The sequence below is a fragment of the Melitaea cinxia genome, chromosome 13, assembly GCF_905220565.1.
Source record: "Melitaea cinxia chromosome 13, ilMelCinx1.1, whole genome shotgun sequence".
Taxonomy (NCBI): domain Eukaryota; kingdom Metazoa; phylum Arthropoda; class Insecta; order Lepidoptera; family Nymphalidae; genus Melitaea; species Melitaea cinxia.
Window position 1 is genome coordinate 12,782,943 of NC_059406.1, and position 22,114 is coordinate 12,805,056.

Sequence of the window (22,114 nt, forward strand, 5' to 3'; positions counted from 1 at the left end):
AATGCGTTTTAGTTGTTTCACGCCTTTATTATATTTTTTTATGCTATTAGCGAGTGTCATCATGTCTCTTGTTCCGATTGGCTTGTCAGCCTCTGTACTCTCCAGGAATACAATATAGTCAAAATTACCCCCGTTCTCAGGGTAGTGCCGCACGTAATCGGCTACCCGAAACGGGGCATACCTTTCGGCGTCTGTTAGCTCAACAGATTTTATGGACTCGGAGTCGGAGCTCAACGAGTCGTCCTCAGCGTTACCTTCCTCCTTCTTTTTCCTTTTCTTACTTCTCCCCATCTCTTGATTAATTTATAAGTATTTATTTATAAAAAACTCCAGTGAATGAATTATAAAATTAATAAAATATTTTTGAAAAAAAAGACCGCCTTTTCACTTCAAAGTTCCCGCGCTTTTTTCTGACAAGCATAGATTATACACTTATATTGACAAGCATAAGAGCGACGTACTTATAAAATGTTACTAATTTATAAAATTTTTAATTTTTAATTAATATTCTACTTAAAATTAAAATACAAGTCAAGGGTCAAGCACTATCACAATAATAAATTCTCAATATATAGAAAATATGTTAGTCAATCATTTTTAGCATAGGGATATTCTTATTATTAAAATAAATTGTTACAAATAAAAAAAGAGTGTGCTTTAAACCACACGACTGCAGTAAAACTATCTGTCTTCGTCTTCACTAACTTATATCAACCTCTCAACTTCCGTTCGCCTCATCCCATCATACTTTTCTTAACGCTCTCGTCACGCATTTACCAGCTTACTTTCCAAATCAATTGAGCGCAAAAAAGTTTTACTTCAAAAAGTAAAAAATGATTTTTTTTAATATTTCCACGTATTTAGTTTATAAAAAAAGTATTAGTAATTTGATAGTATCAACTCATGGGCAAAACACATGAATTCGTGTGTACCACCATACTCACCACGCTGGACAGGCCGGTTGGTGACCGTAGGGCTGGCTTTGTCGCACCGAAGACGGTGCTGCCCGTCTTCGGCCTGTGTATTTCAAAGCCAGCAGTTGGATGGCTATCCCGCGATCGGGCGGCTTTTTAAGTTCCATGAGTTAATGCCATTTTGATGATGATGATGATGACGAGTCGAAGTAACGAGACAAGTAAATTAATACAAGTATTGCGGCAAGTACCTACTTACTCTCTCGTTTGTTGTACATTGTTTTTGATATCAAGTACTTTTTGTGTCAATACCTTAAAGCTAATTATCGTGTAAGTATATATGGTTAAAATTACGCGAGTGAACCCAAAAATTCTCTAATGGGCAAACAGAAAAACTAAGTTTTGGAAATCACTATAAAAATTGCCTTTTTTCATAAATTCGTTTTAAAACTCATATTTTTTCATAAATAAAAAATATCAATACTTGTTACGGTGTTTAATTAATTTTTTAATTTTATAAAATAAAAGATTAATATAAGTATCGATGCTTTACGACCGATAGTCCGATACAATATAATATTGAAGTATTCCCACCCATTTCCCAATCACCACCAAAACAGCTTTTTTAATCTGTATTTATTAATTTGTCTGTCAAAAAGCCGTTTGCCCTATTGATGGGTGTCGAGTTTCTATAATAAATTTCTTATTTATACAAATTTTTTAGTCGTCTTTACGGTTTTGTATTGCTAAAAATGGTTTAAATACTTTAATTTCGTTTTAAATATTAATAAGTGGCTGTGCACCGAATCTTGTAAACAAATCCAAAATGTCCGTTCCCAACACTGGATTGAGCAAATTGAAAAAGAAACATATTCGCGTGAAACATCAAAAAGTGAAATTGTTTCGTGCTAATGAACCGTTATTGTCTGTTTTTATGTGGGGTGTTAATCACACGGTAAATTGATTATTTTAAATTGCGATATAATGATAAATTATTTAAACTAAATCTGATTGGAACCTAGTAGGTACATAAACATCAAGGTACATAATCAATAAATGTTTCGCTCTTAAATCAGTAGCAGTATTACCATATTATTTATTACTCATATTGATATTATGAACGAAAACTTTATATATTATAGGAAGACTGTATTAATATTATATACAGTAGGATATTTTTTGATTGCTGGCAAATGATCAATAATAAAAATTACTATTGTTTTCTAAATATAGATGTTTATAACATTGAAGGATAAAAAAATAAATGATGAGCCAACTACATTTATTATATCAATACTTATGTATTGCTATTCCTAATTAATTTATACATTTTATAAGTACTCCTCATATTTTCATGTTTAAGTGGTTTACATTTGGATGCTATTTGCACTGTGCTCGTCATTTTGTGTCAAGTCATAATACCAATATATTTTATATTGTTAGGCATTGTCTATAACAAATCAAACTCCCTTACAGGATAGTTCGTTTAAAAAAAGTACATTTTTAGACTTCATAATTATCTGTTTTAAAAAGTAATATAATAAAATTAATCTGATTTGATGTGTTAAAATTACCAAATCATTAATAAATACATTTTTAGATAAAATTTTGTCTTCAGTACATGTATAAATATATCTGTATAGTTATAATTGTTTAATAATAGAATTGTTTTTAACACGTTGGATGCCATGACGGACACCGTATGTCCGACAGCATACTTTCGCCTGGGGCCACACCAATAAATCGAGAATCGTCAAAAAATTGTTAAGGTGTTTTTCTGCAAATATTGTCAGCGAAAACCTCAAAAATAATGGGCGACTGACGGAAACAGTTATTTACCCATTATTTTCCAAGATCTTAAGTGGCAGACACCAGCTATAACATTTTTAGAAACAACTTGTTAAAAAGCCTATAAATTCAAAGTGTTTTCGATTTTTTTTTTGTGCTATGTGGCCTTATTGCACTGTGAGGCCGCGCGGGTCACTTGCCTTAGTAAAAACAGTCGAAACACTGTCCGTCAGCTCCCTAGAGGCTTCTGAAGTGATCGAGGGCATGCGGACACATGGTGTCTGACGCGGCCTCTTGGACCCAATATAATGGCAGTCACATGGTGTCCGTCGTGGCCCACTGGACTAAACATGGTTTTTGGTCTGGCGTTCAACGTGTTAAAATTATTTTATTTGAAACTTCATTTATAACTAATGAGTAAAGTCATCACTGTATTGAAGCATGGTGAATTATGCTCTAAACTATTTTTTATATCGAGACATGACCTTTGTTCAGCTGTGGGATCTTGAATTGTAAATGTGGCTAAGAGGATCACTTTCAAACCAAAAAGACGCTTAAAGTCTGATTAGTAAATTATTTATTTTTACTTAAACATTTTGAATTTATTTTTTTGACTAAACGTAATTATTATAAAAATTTTATAAATATACAAAAGTTATGTCAGATAACTAGACATGTTACTTCTTAAAGCGATTTTCACGAAATTATAAAATATGACACAGTTCAATCTAAACAAATAAAATAATATTCCAAATTTAAAGTAATTCAAATATAATCAATTTAAAACCAAACAGATAAGAGTTGACATCAAAAGAATATGTATAATCTGAGATTACCAATCAACATGGGATTCTGTTCAGTCTCAGTAAACTATTGTAAATGATTGATATCCTGATTATGATAACTTGTTGCACTATTCTCCTTACAAGTATTTTAAATTTGTTTTTATTTATTCATTTTTTTTCTCTTTTTACATGCCAATAAAAATGATAATAGTAAATATAAATAATCTGACTAGCTCTGGTTAAAAGATAATTTGATCTCCTTCACTGCGAAGAATAAGGCCGCACTGCGGTCGGCGCAGAAGATCATCACGGTGAGGGTGATTCAGGGGTATCGTACGGTATCGTGGGCTGCAGCTGCTGCTCTAGCTGGCGACCCCCCGTGGGAGCTCGTGGCGGAGGTCCTTGCCGAGACCTACTCATACGTCTCGGGTAGGAGGACTCTCGGTGAGATCCTCACGTTGGACGGGATCCTACGGGTGCGCCGGATGGGGCAAGAAGCATTAATGCGGAGGTGGGGGAGGACCTGGCGGAGCAGCCGTATGGTACGCGTAACGGCTGCCTTGCGCCCGGTCCTTGAGTGGTGGATGCGCCGTAAGCGCAAACCCCTCACCTTCCGTCGGACGCAGGTTCTCACCGGGCACGGCTGCTTTGGTGAATACTTGTGTCGGACGGCCCAAAGGGAGCCGACGACTGAATGTCACGATTGTGGCGCGGCGGTGGACTCTGCCCAGCACACCCTCGAGCTGTGCCCGAGATGGGCGGCGCTACGGCGGACTTGTCACTGCCGAGCGTTATCACCGCGATGCTCGGTGACGACGAGTCCTGGAAGGCGATGGTCTCCTTCTGCGAGACAGTAATGTCCCAGAAGGAGAACGACGAGCGGATGAGAGAGGGGGCCGCCGACGAGGCCTCCGTCCGCAGGCGACGAACGGGGGTGCGTAGGAGGCGCTACTTAATGCGTCTCCAGTAACGCCCCTGTGCCCATGTCGGGCCGGGATGGGAACCCGGTCCTGCTAGACATGGCGTCGTCGGGATTGTTCAGAGGTGAGCCGGACAGTCCCATGGAGGAGAAGTCTGGTCTTTTCGCCGAGGCCAGCCTGTCGCTGGAGGGATCCTGTTGCCTGCAGTTCCGGGACCCTCCAATTAAAGCGGCTGAAGGCTCCCGCAGGGGTTTTGGTCGGTAGTGCACCCCCAAGTGCTAAGCCGACATACGGTCTAGGAATGCCTACCCGGGCATCCTGGATATCACCCGTAAATGGGTTACCCTGCGATATCAAAAAAAAAATAAAAAAATAAAAATAATTTGATCTCAATTAAAACAAAAAAATAATAATAAAAGTCTTAAAGAATATTGAAAGATGGATTGTTTTTGTTATGTTTCAATTATGAGTTTATACAATTTATATTATTAACTTTTTAATGTTTTGTTAGAGTATTTGTCGAGTTTTAAATAATAAAGATCTTCAATATTAATGGGTATTCATAAGGAAGGTAGTCACGATCCTAAATATTTTAAACAGGAAATTAATGCGATAAGGCTTAACTACTAAGCATTAGTGTGGGTCTTAATTATTACCTTTATCCTGGTAAAATATTGTGCTATAACTTAAATAAACATTAAAATAATATTTAATAATAAACGTAAAATTTTTGATAACTTTATTTTGGTAAATTTTATTACTAAGAATTTGACTTCCAAGTTATTGGTTCAATTGAATTGAAAATAAAATCATAATTATATTACATTGTTTCAGATAAATGAATTGAGCCATGTTACCATACCTGTCATGCTGCTGCCCGATGACTTCAGAGCTTATTCTAAGCTCAAGGTGGACAACCATTTGTTTAACAAGTGAGATATATAATAATAATAATAATAACATACATAAATTCTTATTTTCTTCATTTTTAAATCATTTTATTTTTTGTCATATACAAATAGCTTGTCCTACGCAAATGCTGTCTTACGCCAATCTTGACTTACACAGTTTTTCCATTTATCCAAATTAGTACGCATGATAATACCAAAATTATGCTTATAACATATTTATAAGTAAATAATACCACGAAACCTTCTGTCAAATGAGCTGTATCTATATGCGACGTCTCGACTTGCGCAAATTTGACTTAGGTACTTAGTTACCATTAATCTAATCTATCTCATAAGATTGGGGTGCTAATGAATAAAATTATATATTTAATTCTTTATATAAGCGTCGTATTTAATCATTCTTTGGCTAGGCTTTAGATTAAGAACCGTCATTTTGAAGTTAGATAGGTTTGGGTTATTTTTTTTGTAACGAAATTATGCCGATAAATGGTCAAATTTTGAGCTTAAATAATTCGACGGTTCTTAATCTATCTTACCTATTCTTTAAGTTTGATGTAGCATGTAAAACAATTAAATATATTAAATATAATCCTCAGATCATCAAATCATCAAAAATCATCAAATCCTGGTTTCCTTATCATGGTACTAAACTAGGGATATCTTCTTTCCAACAAAAAAAGAATTATCAAAATCGGTACACCCAGTAAAAAGTTATTGCGGATTTTCAAGAGTTTCCCTCGATTTATCTGGGATCCCATCATCAGATCCTGGTTTCCTTATCACGGAACTAAACTAGGAATATCTCCTTTCCACCAAAAAAAATTTCAAAATCGGTACATCCAGTAGAAAGTTATGCGGTACAATACAACGTAGGTCGACGAAAAAAGCGTCAAGTAAAAACGCATTATTAGATATAATTAGATATAACTCGAAAAGTAGTCGTTAGATCTCAAATAAATTTAAATGGGACCAATTGACACACACCACCTTTCGATTAAAAAAAAATTGTAAAATCGGTCCACACGGTCAAAAGTTCTGATGTAACATAAAAAAAAAAAAAAATACAGTCGAATTGAGAACCTTCTTCCTTTTTGGAAGTCGGTTAAAAATGTACCTATTTATAAATGCCTAAATTTGTATTGTTTTGCGAGTCATTAAAAATCCATTAAGTATATTAATAAAACAATAAAAGACTGCGTCAACTCTAATATCTGAATATCGTCAAAGTAATTAATTATAGTGTAGTGATTTAATGACTGTGCTGTGTATTTACTTATTATAAACTCCATTCTATATAATCATAATAAAGACGTTTATTATATTTTATGATTATTATCGTAATGCATATTATTATAAATAATAAATAAGCCAGCAAACAGAGAATTATATATTATAAAATATTTTGTTAACAGAAACTTTTAGTTTTTGAGCAATTGATTCGACGCAACTTATCGCGATTGACAGGTCACCCGTGATCATGGCGTCATCAATGTCATCGAAATATCGGGGGCTTTCAAAATGATAATGGTAGGAAGTTCCGTAGAATCAATAGTGCACATAGTGACCGTGATAGTATTATTTATACCATCATTACAGCCTATACAGTCCATTGCTGGACATAGGCCTCCACAAGTTCGCGCCAAAAATGCGTGAACTCATGTGTGTTGCCCATAGTCACCACGCTGGGCAGGCGGATTGGTGACCGCAGGGCTGGCTTTGTCGCACCTAAGACGCTGCTGCTTGTCTTCGGCCTGTGTATTTCAAAGCCAGCGGTTGGATGGTTATCCCGCCACCGGTCGGCTTTTTAAGTTCCAAGGTGGTAGTGGAACCGTGTTATCCCTCAGTCGCCTCTTACGACACCCACGGGAAGAGAGGGGGTGGCCATATTCTTTAGTACCGTAGCCACACAGTACATAATTTATACCATAATCATATAATAATTTATACCATACCCGGCAGTAAATATTGCACATCGGCTAGTTCGGCTTCGCAGAGCTTCGTCTCTGTCGCACTCGGGTGAAAGAATACAAATCGAAACTAGCCGATGTGCAATATTCACTACCGAGTACAGTATTTATGTTTTTTGTCTTCTGTACTAGTTTTAGGCAAAGAAATGAATGCAATTTTACAAAATGCAAAACTCTTAAGGGGGTGATAGACGTGCGAACTTAAAGTACGCGGTTTTAAATATCGCGAACTTACTCGGCTCGACGTTCGTGATACACGTGAAGCTTCTCGTTCTTTATTGCGATGTCGACAGAAGAAGCTTTGTGCTATTTAGGAATTGTATCGTATTACATTTTAAAAACCAAAAAAAAAAAGTACAAACTGAACTAATTGATTCTGAGTAATTTTTCAATCAAAAATAACAAAGATTACAAATACCCACACTACAAGCGTTGCGCGTCCACGGACTGGTAAAACATAATTGTGTTTGCTCGCAAACGAAAAAAAACCGACTTCGATTACATCGACTAGTAACACATCGTAGTAGACGAAAAAACAGTAAAGTAATTTTATTTTATTTTAATTACGCATTATTAGATTGATATAACTCAAAAATTACTTGTTAGATCGCAATCAAATTGACCCCACGACACACACCACCTTCCGATTAAAATATAATTGTGTTTGCTCGCAAACGAAAAAAAACCGACTTCAATTACATCGACGAGTAATACAACGTAGATCGACGAAAAAATAGTCAAGTACCTACGCGTTATCAAAGATTACTCAAAAATTAGTTATCAGATATCTCAATAAAAATATGAATAACCAATGATAGAATTCTTATTTTATGATGTGTAGCAAATTGAGAACTTTCCTATTATTTGGTTAAAAACTTTTTCTATTATTTTTCTATTATTCTACTGTCCTATTATTTGGCTAAAAACGAAGCAAAATATTACTATACTGTATAATAGAATTGAAATTTATTTTTTCTCATTGTATTGTTGTGCCTTTTTATGAATATTTTTATTTATCTTCTCCAGTCAGCTATTACTTTAGGTATTAGATTGTGGTATTTGATAAGGAAAATATTACGTTTATACTCCAAGTAGGTATATACTTGGAGTATACGACGTGTTTAAATATTTAAATTATTATAGAGGAACAATTCTTTATAATATTATTTTTCAATCAGTTTTTTGTTAGCGTGAAAATCGATCTTATAACGATAAGATCGCCGTTGTACATATTTTATAATGTTTGTATTTTTGCGTACAATAAAGAATACCTATGGTAGCTTCACATAAACTATTAATTTGTAAGATACAATGGTGCTTTTGAAGCCTATTTGAATACAGATATTTTCCATTTTGTTTAATATTGTTACTCATCTATTGCAGAGAGAACATGCCATCCCATTTCAAGGTGAAGGAATACTGCCCACTAGTCTTCAGGAATCTTAGGGAGAGATTCGGTATCGACGATTTAGACTACAAGGAATCGCTGACAAGGTAAAGTACCGCCACATAACTGGAAACACAGACACGTGTGAAGCGCTAACGAGCTATAAGTTGTAACTTGTATTTATATATATTTATTTCTACCCCCATATAATTCGGTCTGGACCGTCCCTACCTATCCCGTGCCCTACCGTCCCTAGGTTTAGAAAGCCAGATAACTACCTCTGTTCGAAGACGAGGAGGTTAAACAGTAAGCTGAGGCGGTCGGCGACAGCGCCCTGTGGCGTTGGGGAAGTGAAACCTGACAGCCATCAGGAGGGGATATTCCACGATGCGAGTGAATTCGTCAAACGCGGTTTGACGATAAAACGACTGAGGTCAGCGGAGTTTCACTAAGCGCTGTATGATTTTCTTTTTACAAATAACAAGTTTTCTTAGTGTGCCTTAAAACTGACACGGCATTCATTCGCATAATCATGGACACTGGCTGCGTACCGTCATCTCCCTTAACAATTAGCACTCATACAGATAGAGAAAACGTACCTAAAGTGTGTATTTGAGATCGTAAAGTTTTTCAAGGTTTCCTTGTTTTTTTATGATTATTATTTTATTTATGTTTTTAAACATCCCGACTGTTCCTTTCCCTGATGTGTTCCTAAACCTATCATATGTAAAGCAAGTCACGGCAAAAGTATGATATATGTATTTATATATATTTATTTACACAATGGCAGCAGGTTGTTTCATGATCGCACTTACAAGATACATTTAAAAGGTAAGTAAATATAATACGCACGATAACGTCACGTTCAACAAAATAATAAATATTATATGAGTAATATATAAGAGATGTGTATATAAATATTCAGCTAACTTAGACGCACTTATCAGAACAGCACCATTTAACTAACTAGGTGGATTTAGGACTTAACTATAGGTTATTTGAAGTATAGTTGATTTATTAATGACAAAATCAAAGATAATTTTTTTTAAGGAAATTTCTGCTAATGTAGGTACTATAGCTAATATATTATAAACCTTCAAGTTTTACATTTGAAATGAAATAAATTGATTTAAATGTTTAGGTCAACACATAACTATGCATTTCATATAACGTTTTCAAATATCCTTATTAATAAAGAAACCCAAAAAAAGAACACATGAAGTGTTATCGAAAATGATGTGATTTTTTTGTCTGAGGTTTGTTAATAATAAAAATTAAAAGTAATGTTTTGTAAAAGTCATAAATAAGACTGAATTTTTTTGAAAATTTTCCTGTTATTATAAAATTTATCTAGTAAAATTTATACTATCAATTATAACTTCTTTTAGTACAATAACCATAGACTATAAAGAATGTTAGTCTTCCTATTTTATCTGTATAAAATAAAACCCGATTTTTTTTTTACAAAACGTTCAAGAAACTATAGCCAACACAAGATTTAAATAAAAACTAAATAGTCTATGGCATTGTCGTCAGATCGCAACCAATACCTGACGAATCATCAGGAAAATCTGGCGCGAAGTTCTACCAGAGCTACGACAGGCTTTTCATTCTGAAGACCCTTACTTCTGAAGAAGTGGAGAGGATGCACTCCTTCCTTAAACATTACCATCCGGTGAGTGTCATAGACAATTTTTTATTCTGTATCTGGGTGCCTAAAATTCCATCTAAAATATTTTATTAGCTAAGCTAATATTTAGAGAGTAATAATTTTTTTTATCTATTTTTACTTTCAGAAAAGATTTGGTTGAGATTGTTTATAGTAATTAGACCGACCTTGTGAACTTTCCTTTTAGGTAAAGAGACTATCTTTAATGTTATTGAAGTGTTTGCAATAATGTTTTTATTTTTTTCTTTTAAGTAAAATCAGAGTTAAATAGATTATTGAAGGTAGTTGTGAATTCAATTTAGGCGACTTACGCTATTCCCGACTTAAGTTAACTTTTTTTACTTGGGGAAGATCCTCATGGATACCCCACCAGTGCGGGGCACCAGAGAAGTTATGTTAGAGGTGTTGTTAGAGTTTTAACTGAGGTAGGGCACAGCAGGAATTTCCTGCTCAAATTATGGACAGCCCGACTGGGGTAGTACCTCGACCTTACAGAAGATCATAGCAAAATAATACTGTTTTCAAGCAGTATTGTGTTCCCGTTGGTAAGTAAGGTGACCAGAGCTCCGGGGAGGGGGGGGGGATTGGGTCGGCAACGTGCTTGCGGTGCTTCTGGTGTTGCAGCCGTCTATAAGCTACGGTAATCTCTTACCACCAAGTGAGCCGTACGCTTGTTTGCTGACCAAGTTGTATAAAAAATTTGTATAAAGCATAAGTTAGGGTAGCGTCGTAAGAGCTATGCTCGACAGAGAAAGATCGTGGCAGGCGGCGGTCTCCTTCTGTGAAGAGGTATTGACGCAGAAAGAGACCGAGGAGCGGACCAGGGAGGAAGGAGCTCTGGTCACCTTAGTCACCACAGGAACACAACACTGCTTGCAACAGTTTTATGTAGCTGTGATCTTCTGTAAGGCTGAGATATACATCCCCAGGCGGGCTGCTCTAGATTTTAAGGAGGATATATTCTGCTGTGCCCTACCTCAGTTATGTATTTATATGCTATCTCCCTATTATCCAGTATGCTGTCTCCTGCTTACGTTACCCTGACTTACATGCATTCTGACATACGCTTCATGCGCTTCAGCCTTTAATATCCCACTACTACTGGGCATAGGCCTCTTTCCCCATGTAGGAGAAGGATCAGAACTTAATCCACCACGCTGCTCCAATGCGGGTTGGCGGATATATTCCCTACTATGAGTAACGATCGCTATCAGGTGTACATGATAACAACCGGGACCGACGGCTTAACGTGCTCTCCGAGGCACGGTGGGGAGACCTACAAGGACTGCACAAACACCCAGACCACGGCAAACACCTGTATGGCCAATACAAATGTTTGTCATGTGCGGGGATCGAACCTGCAACCGCCAGTGCAACAGGTACAATCCATGGCTGTGTAGGCTGTTACCTGATGATTGATGTGATGATGATTCTGACATACGCCTTTATCAAATTGTTGCATTTTCAATCGACAAAACTACTGGGTTTTTTGTAGTATAAAATTAATAACACATATTTATTATAAATTATTATTTATAACAGTAAATTTATAAAAATTAATCACGAATGAAAACCGTCCGTCGTCGTACGTCTTGTTTATACAATATGCATACTCGTATAAGCAATGCTGTTTTTCGTCTTACGTCAATTCGACCCACGCAGTTAAAACTCGATACCATTTGCTGCATTAGTTTAGGGTATTACTGTAACTCCAGTTCCAATATTTAAAAAACGATTCGTTTGCTCACGAAAAGATCAATTTCAAACACGTTATGCTCGTATTCGAAATTCGAAAATGTCTATTCATACAATAAAAGTAATAAAAAGAGAAAAACCAAAAAACCTTAGTTGTGTTGTTAATCTTAAGTAATCCATTAAAGATTGTGATACAGATGCGGTAAATCGTTTTATTTTCCAGACAGTGCATGTAACTTGTTATTGTAAGGGAAAGATTAAGATAAGATTATAGTAAATAAGCTAGTGTTAAAATTATGTCTATAATTAAAATAGATGACCGTCATGTTTTCTCCCGCGTTTTGTTTTTCTATATTATCTATGGTTTATAAAACTTTGTTTGTAATTTTCAGGACGTCATATCTATAGTTGCGTTGTAGTTGTGTAAATAATTACTCAGAAATAGGTTTTCTAATGCAAAAAATATCTTTAATAAAAAAAAAAATATCGGATGTGCTTTAGATCACACGATTGAAGTGAATCTTTAGCTCCATCTAACTTGATATCTCCCTCTCAATTTACGTTCCCCTCGCCCGATCACACTTTTCGTAACGCTCTCGTCACGCTTTCAACAGCTTACTCTCCAAGTCAAGCGTGCGTAAAGAGGTTTTACTTCAAGAAGGATTAAATCAAATTAAAATACAGTTATTTTAAGAAACATATACGACTGAAGTAAATGATATGTACTAATTAATTATTTATTCCACAGATATTGTTTAGTGGTTACTATAATTATACTAAAATTGAGTAATACATAATTATATACTTAAGTACTCAAAGCAAACGGTAAACGTACAACATTTTAGTAAATGTTACATTTTCCATAAGTAACGGAATGGATTGTTTAGATATTTAATTTTGACTTAATTTTATAGTTTCTTATATCTATGACAAATACAATAATAAATGCACATGAAAAAGCGTCCATCCAGTAGGATAAAATACTTTGTTATAAAAGACACAGACGACTTCACAGCGACATTACGTGTGTGTTCAATCCTACTAATATTATAAACGCGAAAGTTTGTATGTATGGGTGTATGGATGTTTGTTCCTTTTTCAATACCGAAAAAATACCGAATGGATTTTAATGAAAGTTTACAATAATATAGCTTATACATTAGAATAACACATAGGCTATAATTTTTTAAAGATAGTGTGTGAATTGTCCAAAATATAACGATAAATGTGAAGTAAGTCGGAAAAAAAATTTGCCATCTGCGAGCTATTCTGGCGTACGCTGCAAAAACTGTAGTGTAGTGTTGAACTGAGGTAGGGCACAGCAGGAATTTCCTGCTCAAAATATGGAGCAGCCCGACTGGGGTAGTACCTCGACCTTACAGAAGATCACAGCAAAATAATACTGTTTTCAAGCAGTATTGTGTTCCTTTTGGTGAGTAAGGTGACCAGAGCTCCTGGTGTTGCAGGCGTCTATAAGCTACGGTAATCGCTTACCATCAGGTGAGCCGTACGCTTGTTTGCCGACCTAGTGACATTAAAAAAAAAAACTGTAGAGTTTACACATATATAATGTATAAGAGAAATCTAGTGCTGAACGTTGCTTACACAAACTACAAATAATAAATTAATAATGCTTAAATATTATTAAGTACAGATATTTGGCATGTAGTTTTTTCTTATTCAAACATATACTAAGGAATTACTTTTGTCGAAAAAATATTATATTTTGTTCAAATAATAATTGTGTTTGTCCTAAAAAAAAACGACTTCAATTTACATTGGTAAGTATAGTACAATGCACATTATTACACACAATCAAAAATAACTCGTCAAATGTCGTTCAAATTTAAATGGGACACAACAAACGCCAGCTTTCGAATAAAAAAGAATATCCAAATCTGTAATGACATTAAAAATTAGGCAACGCAAGAAAATACATATAAATTATTGTTATATTATCATGATAAATTCCATCAAAAAATAAGTAAAGTCTGGGGCCACGGGATCTTTGAATATTGAGATTTGCGGATTACCCATTTAGAGATTAATTTTCATTTATAGATACATATATGTTTCCAGTATATAGTGGAGAGACACGGCAAGACGCTCCTGCCGCAATACCTCGGCATGTACCGGCTTACAGTCGACGGTATCGAGCACTATCTCGTCGCTACTAGGAATGTGTTCTCCAATCACCTCAATATACATAAGTAAGTTTTTGTGTGTAAAATACTTGATTATATTAGCTGACTTAACTGACATTGCCTTGCCGGGAACAGCAGCTACTAAATTTGAATGCTAAAATACCTACAGCAGCGCCACCTACTGGGTGGGTACCAAGTGGGTTTCCAAAACCATCCATGAACCCCTTGACCACCCGTACATTACACATGAAATTTTAACCCTATCGGACCAGTCGTTTGAAACAAGCTAGGTGACAAACATACATACAGAAGAATTATATATATATCAAGATGTTGTAGTATTAGGTTCTATCTACTTAAGGATATATCATAGTGTATAATATACACTGAGAAGTTGGTAAAATTCGGCTTCCAAGATTTGACCTAAACTTACAAACATTGCAAGTTAAATAAAAGCTTATAAAAAAGGAATCCTATACTGTTTTTTATATATACAATGTTTTTAAATGATTCTTTTGTTTCATATTACACTTTTCCAAATGAGTAATATTTTTAATGTGTTTGTATCTATTTTATTGACATAACGTGATAAAATATCTGTGATATGGTCAAATCAAATGTATTGGAAGTTCATGCTTTGCTTGTCTATGTATATATAAGATATAAATATTCAATCTGCACACATCGCCAGGTCGATTTTTCCGAACATAGGCGACATAATACTTGTTTTAAGTAACATCCGCCTTATGATAACATAAGACATACATTACACCCAAACCTAATGCGGGAATCGAACCCATGATATTGGAGCCAGAAAGCAAGGTGCCAACTGTGCCAAGGGCCCAATGATATTACATACGAAGTACTATATTATTTGTAAAATATTATAATATTATCATTTCAAAATCAAAATCAAAATCAAAAATAGCTTTATTCAAATAGGCTCCAAGAGCACTTTCGAATCGTCATTTTATAAATTAAAACTAGAAATTAATTATTATTTTTGTAAAAGTGAAGGTACCACCGATTCGGAATGTAAATTCTGCAGAGAAGAATCGGCAAGAAACTCCGCAGTTACTCTTTTGAAAATAACATATAAACTGTGTTTTAGAACAAAATTAGAAACATGTTGCATTACAGGAAATATGACTTAAAAGGGTCCACCGTTGACCGTGAAGCGTCCGAGAAGGAACTTGAGAAAGAACTGCCAACTCTCAAAGATAATGACTTCATCAAGCAAGGTGTTCGCATCGATATTGGTGACGCTGCCAAGGAGAAGCTTCTGGAGACGCTCACCGCTGATGTTGAGGTAAGATTACATGTAATACACGATAATGTTATTAATGAAGATTTTAAATAGGAATGGTCCTAAAATTGTTCCATAAAGAACATCAATCACACCGAGATTTGTTTGAATTATGACTTGGTAACTACGATTGTGCGTCTGTTACCTAATATGAGGAAATCACAAAATAGGCCTTTCCAAGCCAAAAGTTGAGAGTTAAGCATTCATAATAAATCATATAATTTATAATTATCCTTGTTTTGAGCTTAACCACACATGAATTAAAAACTGCACGTAGTTAATTTTATTTGGCGAAAATTTGTACAATAATGAAATTTAAATTATATTTATATAATTGATTTTGATTTACTTATAGCACTGTAATCATCTATTGTAGTAAGAATTTTGTTTTAAGGATGGTGTAATCATTAAAATAAAGATAACAAAGTCCCACCTAAAAATTTTCCTCTCATCTTCTCAATTATCAAATGAAAAAACGGCGAAATCATCAGTTTTGCCTTAGCACTTTTCTTCTTCTTAAAGTGCCATCTCTTCACGAAGATCGGCGATCATTTTGGTATTTGTATCCTTGATGCCGCGGCCCTTAATAGCGAACGGGTTCTCCCAAACTATTTTAGTTTTTTTAACGGCTGGTGTTATGAGTTTCTCACAATATGTATGAAGTACAACTGTTGGAAGCCATCAATCCAACCGAACGAATGAAGCTAATGGAAATTGTATAGTAAGGCTCGATCCACATCACACTCCAGCAACGATCCGTCTATTGTTTCTTTTACCGAAACCGAGAACGACACAGTTGTGGATCGCGCCTTAAGTACGTTCGGTTTGGTGTCCCAGTTCCTGACGAAGCTGCACCTGATGGACTACTCGCTGCTGCTGGGCGTGCACGAGTGCGGGCGTGGCGAGGCGGAGGCGGAGGCGGCGCGCGCGCGGGACGCCGAGCTCGACAGCGACAGCGACAGCGACGACTCCGACACCGACACGCGCCACGGCGACCGGTAACTGCTCGCCCTCACAGCTGGGGGGGGGGCCGGCGTGCGCGGGCGCGGCGGGGCGGGGCGGAGGCGGCGCTCGCGCGGGACTCCGAGCTCGACAGCGACGACTCCGACACCGACACGCGCCACGGCGACCGGTAACTACTCGCCCTCACAGCTGGGGGCGGGGCCGGCGTGCGCGGGCGCGGCGGGGCGGGGCGGAGGCGGCGCGCGCGCGGGACTCCGATCTCGACAGCGACAGCGACGACTCCGACACCGACATGCGCCACGGCGACCGGTAACTGCTCGCCCTTACAGCGGGGGGCGGAGCCGGCGCTGCGCGGGCGCGGCGGGGCGGGGCGGAGGCGGCGCGCGCGCGCGACGCCGAGCTCGACAGCGACAGCGACGACTCCGACACCGACACGCGCCACGGCGACCGGTAACTGCTCGCCCTCACAGCTGGGGGCGGGGCCGGCGTGCGCGGGCGCGGCGGGGCGGGGCGGAGGCGGCGCGCGCGCGCGACGCCGAGCTCGACAGCGACAGCGACGACTCCGACACCGACACGCGCCACGGCGACCGGTAACTGCTCGCCCTTACAGCGGGGGGCGGGGCCGGCGTGCGCGGGCGCGGCGGGGCGGGGCGGAGGCGGCGCGCGCGCGCGACGCCGAGCTCGACAGCGACAGCGACGACTCCGACACCGACACGCGCCACGGCGACCGGTAACTGCTCGCCCTCACAGCGGGGGGCGGGGCCGGCGTGCGCGGGCGCGGCGGGGCCGGCGCTGCGCGGGCGCGGCGGGGCCCGGTCGACTGCCTCGCGAGTGGAACGCTATGGTTATAGACTATGGTGTAAGGGTGTGGTTATTTATTGTTCTATTTAAATATAATGTTAAGCTGACGCCGCGTTGGCGCAACGGTTACAGCCATGGATTGTACCTGTTGCGCTGGCGGTTGCGGGTTCAATCCCCGCACACGATAAACATTTGTATTGGCCATACAGATGTTTGCCGTGGTCTGGGTGTTTGTGCAGTCTTTGTGGGTCTCCCCACCGTGCCTCGGAGAGCACGTTAAGCCGTGGGTCCCGGTTGTTATCATGTACACCTGATAGCGATCGTTACTCATAGTACGGAATATATCCGCCAACCCGCATTGGAGCAGCGTGGTGGATTAAGCTCTGATCCTTCTCCTAAATGGGGAAAGAGGCCTATGCCCAGTAGTGGGATATTAGTGGGCTGAAGCGTTATAATGTTAAGCTGATAAATTCGAAGCGGCATACACCATAATATTACCATCATTACAAGTATAAGGGTGATCACTTAGTAGCACATGGTAATGGTTTGGTAATTTTTCACTATCAATCTAAAATTTCATCACTTGTCATGTCAAAAAAACGCGTGTGCTTTAGACCACCAGACTGAAGTAAAACTTCTGCACAATAGGCACTGTGGCTTAGATATACGAAACATAATTCGCTATGAGATAAAGAGAGAAAATGAGCTCGCACCTCTTTTTCTTGCTCCGTTCGCGTCGCCCGCTAACACTTTTCGTAATGCTCCCGTCGCGCATTCACCAGCTTACTCCCCAAGTCAAGCGTGCGTAAAGAAGTTTCTTCTTATTTCTTCAAAAATCATTGAAACAATTGAAATTCTAAGGCATTATACAACTGAAGTTATTTTTGTCATATAATACTACCAAAATAAGCAAATAATAGTGTATATTATTCCAGATGGGGGTACAACACCCCTCCGGACAGCCCCCGGGGTCTCGGGCGCCAGTCGTCTCTGCGCTACGAAGGCATCATACCCGAGCTCGACATCTACGCCATTCCGAGTCATGAAGGTTCGTTTATTCATCTATAATATAAAAATGAGTCGCTGAATGTGTTGCTAAGCGCAAAACTCGAGAACGGTTGGACCGATTTCGCTCATTCTTTTTTTTAAATATTCCTTGAAGTACGAGGATGGTTCTTACGGAGAGAAAAATCCTAAAAAAAAAAAAAAAATTTAATTTCCTGAAAAAGTCTAAAAACAACACTTTTCTATACTCCCATACAAAAGATTTGTGATAATACTTAAAAGTCAATTTGAACTTTAATACCATACGATAAAGTTTGTGTTAGGCGATACGAAGTTCGCCGGGTCAGCTAGTATTCAATAATATTTTTTTATGTACCAAAAACCTTAAACGATACGATCACGTAACGATGTACGTAAGATTGTCGGTGTAGGGTGGATGAGGATTGCGAAGAACCGGGATGTCTGGCGCGAAGTTGGGGAGGCCTATGTCCAGCAGTGGACTGCAATAGGCTAAACTGACTGATTAAATGATGTTTTAAAGAAAATGTACATTTTATGTATTTAAAATAACTCAAAAGAAATGTAATATAACCGAAGTATTAAGAAATTAAATTTCACAAATGTACAATAAAGACAAAAACCTACCTTAAAATATTGATTATGTTCATTAAGTACTTAAGAATCGAAAATTAGGACATCAATATTTTTTATATTATTACTATTTCTTTCTGTCTTTAATATTTTACTTACATTTTTTTTTATTCCACAGGTGCACCAAAGAAAGAAATATATTTCGTTGCTTTAATCGATGTTCTGACGCATTACGGAGTCAAGAAACAGGTAATAATTTATATAAGTATTTATAGTAAACCTAAGATTAGATCCATTCACGATAAAGGAGCATTACTAGCCCAACACTAAAATCCATAAATATTTAAATTAAAACCCTTAAACAGACAAATTGTTCTGCTTAAATTTTTTTTTGGCATTGTATTACTTTAGTAAGTAGAAGGCATTTGATTACACAAATATCTGTTGTTTACTAAGTGAATTGTACAGTTCAATTCCTAGTTAATTAATAAATAAAAAATTGCGAGCCTACAAAGTACACATGTCAGAAGTGAAACTTCTTTGGCAAACTAATTGAAAAAAAAAAAAGTTAACGTCACGCGGTGTTCCCAGGCGGTCACCCATCCAAGTACTGACCGCGCCCGACATTGCTTAACTTCGGTGATCGGACGAGAACCGGTGTATTCAATGCGGTATGGACGCTTAAAAATTCGTGACTCGTGACGACGTGACGCCGTGACGCGTTTCATCTGTAAAAATTTTACCCCTCTACGCCTAAAGAAGTTTCACTTCAAAAATTAACAATATCATATCATGTTACTTGTTCCATAAAGAAATTTATATAAGTTGTTAAATTAATTTTAATATTTACAGGCAGCTAAAGCAGCGAAAACCGTTAAATACGGGAGCAACGTTGACGGTATATCAACTTGCGACCCCGAACAGTATGGGAAGAGATTCATAGATTTTGTGGCCAAAGCTATAGAAGGAAACTAAATATGTTTACTATGCCTCTTTTAGTGCACTGTTAAAGGTATTATTAATTAATTATTATTCCAAAATAATTATATATTTTTTGTTATACTATTACGTGAACAGTATAGAAATTTTACATAATATTATTTTCTTAAAGTGTGATTGTATATTTATTATATTATATATTTATAATTATTTCATAAAAGGGTGATGTGCCTTGTGAGGGAAACTGGAAAGCAATTGTACTTTTAATAGGATTTGCACGATTTGCATTTTTTTTTTTAACAATATGTTTAAGTACATGTATTTTTCTCTGTAAAAGTTATTGTAACTAATGAAACAATATTCAAATAGGTATTAAAATACAATTAGTTCAATTACATTGATTGTCCTTACATCGAACTAAATTCAAGTTGCAATAGAATTGTTCTAGTTGCCAGTTGCAACAAAATGTTTCATTATATTATATTTTTGATTATACATATGTGGACTCGACAGGGTGTTATAGGGTTACATCTTGAATTTTAGTTAGCAATTTTAGTAAGCACTAAAAGAGGCATAAAAAAAAACAAGGAAAGGTCAGTGCACAACTGTCATTCAAAAAGCTTCAGTTCTAAAAGAACAAGTAAAGTATACTGGTTCATTGAAATTTAATATCTAGTGAATGGTAAAATATTTTCAAATAACTTGTTCAGCTTTGATTATCGTTCGTAAATTCTATTATTAGATACAGTTTATTGTATTTCATTTAAATAATTCGATTTTGTCGAAAACGATATTATTAACCATTGTCAATTTTCCATTGTATTCCACTGCCGATGCACGTATCTTTATTTTGAAATAAATAAATATTAAACTAATAAAACTCGATTAAATTCGATTATTTGAATAACAGCTTTTTAAAATTACTATGTGCCATAACCGCATATAAAAAATGTCTCGAAAGAATTTTAAAAATTTGTGAATTAATTTTATAGATATAAAATATTAATTTACATTTCGATGTAAAACACAATAATACTATAGACGTGTTTTTTTTTATTAATTGTAAAAAAAGTGGCATGGTATGATTTATAAATAGATGTCGGAAGTAAAAAGCTGTTATTCTGATTGTGTCATTTTGATAGTTCCGAACTGATACTTTAAATCTACATGCACACCTTGCAATAATTTTCATAACTCGTTGCTAGCTTTTATAATGTTCCGCTATTGTAGATTAGTATGTAATGAATATTATTGTTAAATATCATTATTGAATAAAGTTTTGAGAGTTAAATGAAATTAATGTTAAATGCTGAATTCGATGTAAAGTTTGATATACGGTTAATGGCTGTTACGATGAGGCATTGTGATGACTACCGGAGTTGCTATTTAATCGTTACTTTTGCCAATGGCTAAATAATTTGCTTAGTATCTGTCTAGCGTAGTGTTAAAAGTATATTGTAAGATTTTGTTATTTATTATTCTATAAAGAATTAAGACTAGGATTGTTGTTGAGATCTTTGTGATGTTGTTCTGTGAAACTGTCAATATTGTGACGCGGTGTTTATAATTGAATTGTAATTGGAGACGGTTAATGATTTACAATATAAAAATTCTAAATACTATGTGTTCTAGATGTTTCCGAACATTTTGTTTATATTCGATGTATTGTGTATAAAAAAATAAATATTTGAAAAATAAATCAGTATTCCGTTTCATAGATGCCCCCAAGCATTGATTTTAAACTTCGTCAAAGATAACTTTTGTGATAGATAATGTTTAATTTAGAATTTATTTTAATCTAAATAAGACGGTCCGTCATTTGAATCTTGTTTAAATAATGCACATTTTACACACAAATAATGTAAAATTAAAAATTTTAAGGTTTCATTATCGAGAATTCAATTAAAACTTTTTAGGTTTTGTAATTTTTGATGTGTCAACATTGATTCCTGAACAATGTGTTAGTCATGAAATGATTCAATATGTCATATATGTTGCCATTGTTTAGGTGGATAATTAATTGTAATGTTACAATAAGTTTTGTTTTGTTAAGGGTGAGGGAGCTCCAGCCCATTGGGCTTATATTTATTACGAATAATACAGATGCTTAGCTAAATAATCGGCATGCAAGCGACACAATTGAAATGTTATAATTCTCTAGTCTAATTCCTACTCTTGTAAAGACTTGTGTATGAAGAAAAATTAATTAAACATTAATTTTTTTAAATATTCGGTTTATAAAGTTTCTGCAATTTGCGTGTTTTATTTTATTTCCCTATTATGACCGATACAGGCGAAATTGCTCTTAAATTAATATTTTAAAATAATT

At 36.4% G+C, this 22,114-nt stretch overlaps 1 protein-coding gene and 1 non-coding gene across 2 annotated transcripts; one reads left to right on the top strand and one right to left on the bottom strand.

Moving 5' to 3' along the window:
• The first annotated feature begins 1,517 nt into the window (after window positions 1–1,517).
• Window positions 1,518–22,037, top strand: LOC123659107 (phosphatidylinositol 5-phosphate 4-kinase type-2 alpha). Its single transcript, XM_045594369.1, has 11 exons — window positions 1,518–1,869; window positions 5,242–5,339; window positions 8,669–8,779; window positions 8,929–9,105; window positions 10,209–10,347; window positions 14,116–14,246; window positions 15,321–15,489; window positions 16,324–16,484; window positions 18,186–18,298; window positions 19,025–19,095; window positions 19,699–22,037. Exons 1-11 carry the CDS (start codon window positions 1,741–1,743, stop codon window positions 19,819–19,821), a joined length of 1,422 nt encoding a protein of 473 aa, XP_045450325.1. The 5' UTR covers window positions 1,518–1,740; the 3' UTR covers window positions 19,822–22,037.
• LOC123659341 lies at window positions 19,413–19,531 on the bottom strand. The gene has a single exon (XR_006744015.1). It is a non-coding gene; the product is annotated as a 5S ribosomal RNA (ribosomal RNA).
• Window positions 22,038–22,114: the final 77 nt, after the last annotated feature.

Coding starts and splice junctions, on each gene's coding strand:
- LOC123659107 (XM_045594369.1), top strand. CDS start 1,741: ATGTCCGTTCCCAACACTGGATTGAGCAAATTGAAAAAGAAACATATT. Junction 8,780..8,928: donor TACAAGGAATCGCTGACAAG/GTAAAGTACCGC, acceptor TACCGTCCCTAG/GTTTAGAAAGCCAGATAACT. Junction 14,247..15,320: donor AATCACCTCAATATACATAA/GTAAGTTTTTGT, acceptor GTTGCATTACAG/GAAATATGACTTAAAAGGGT.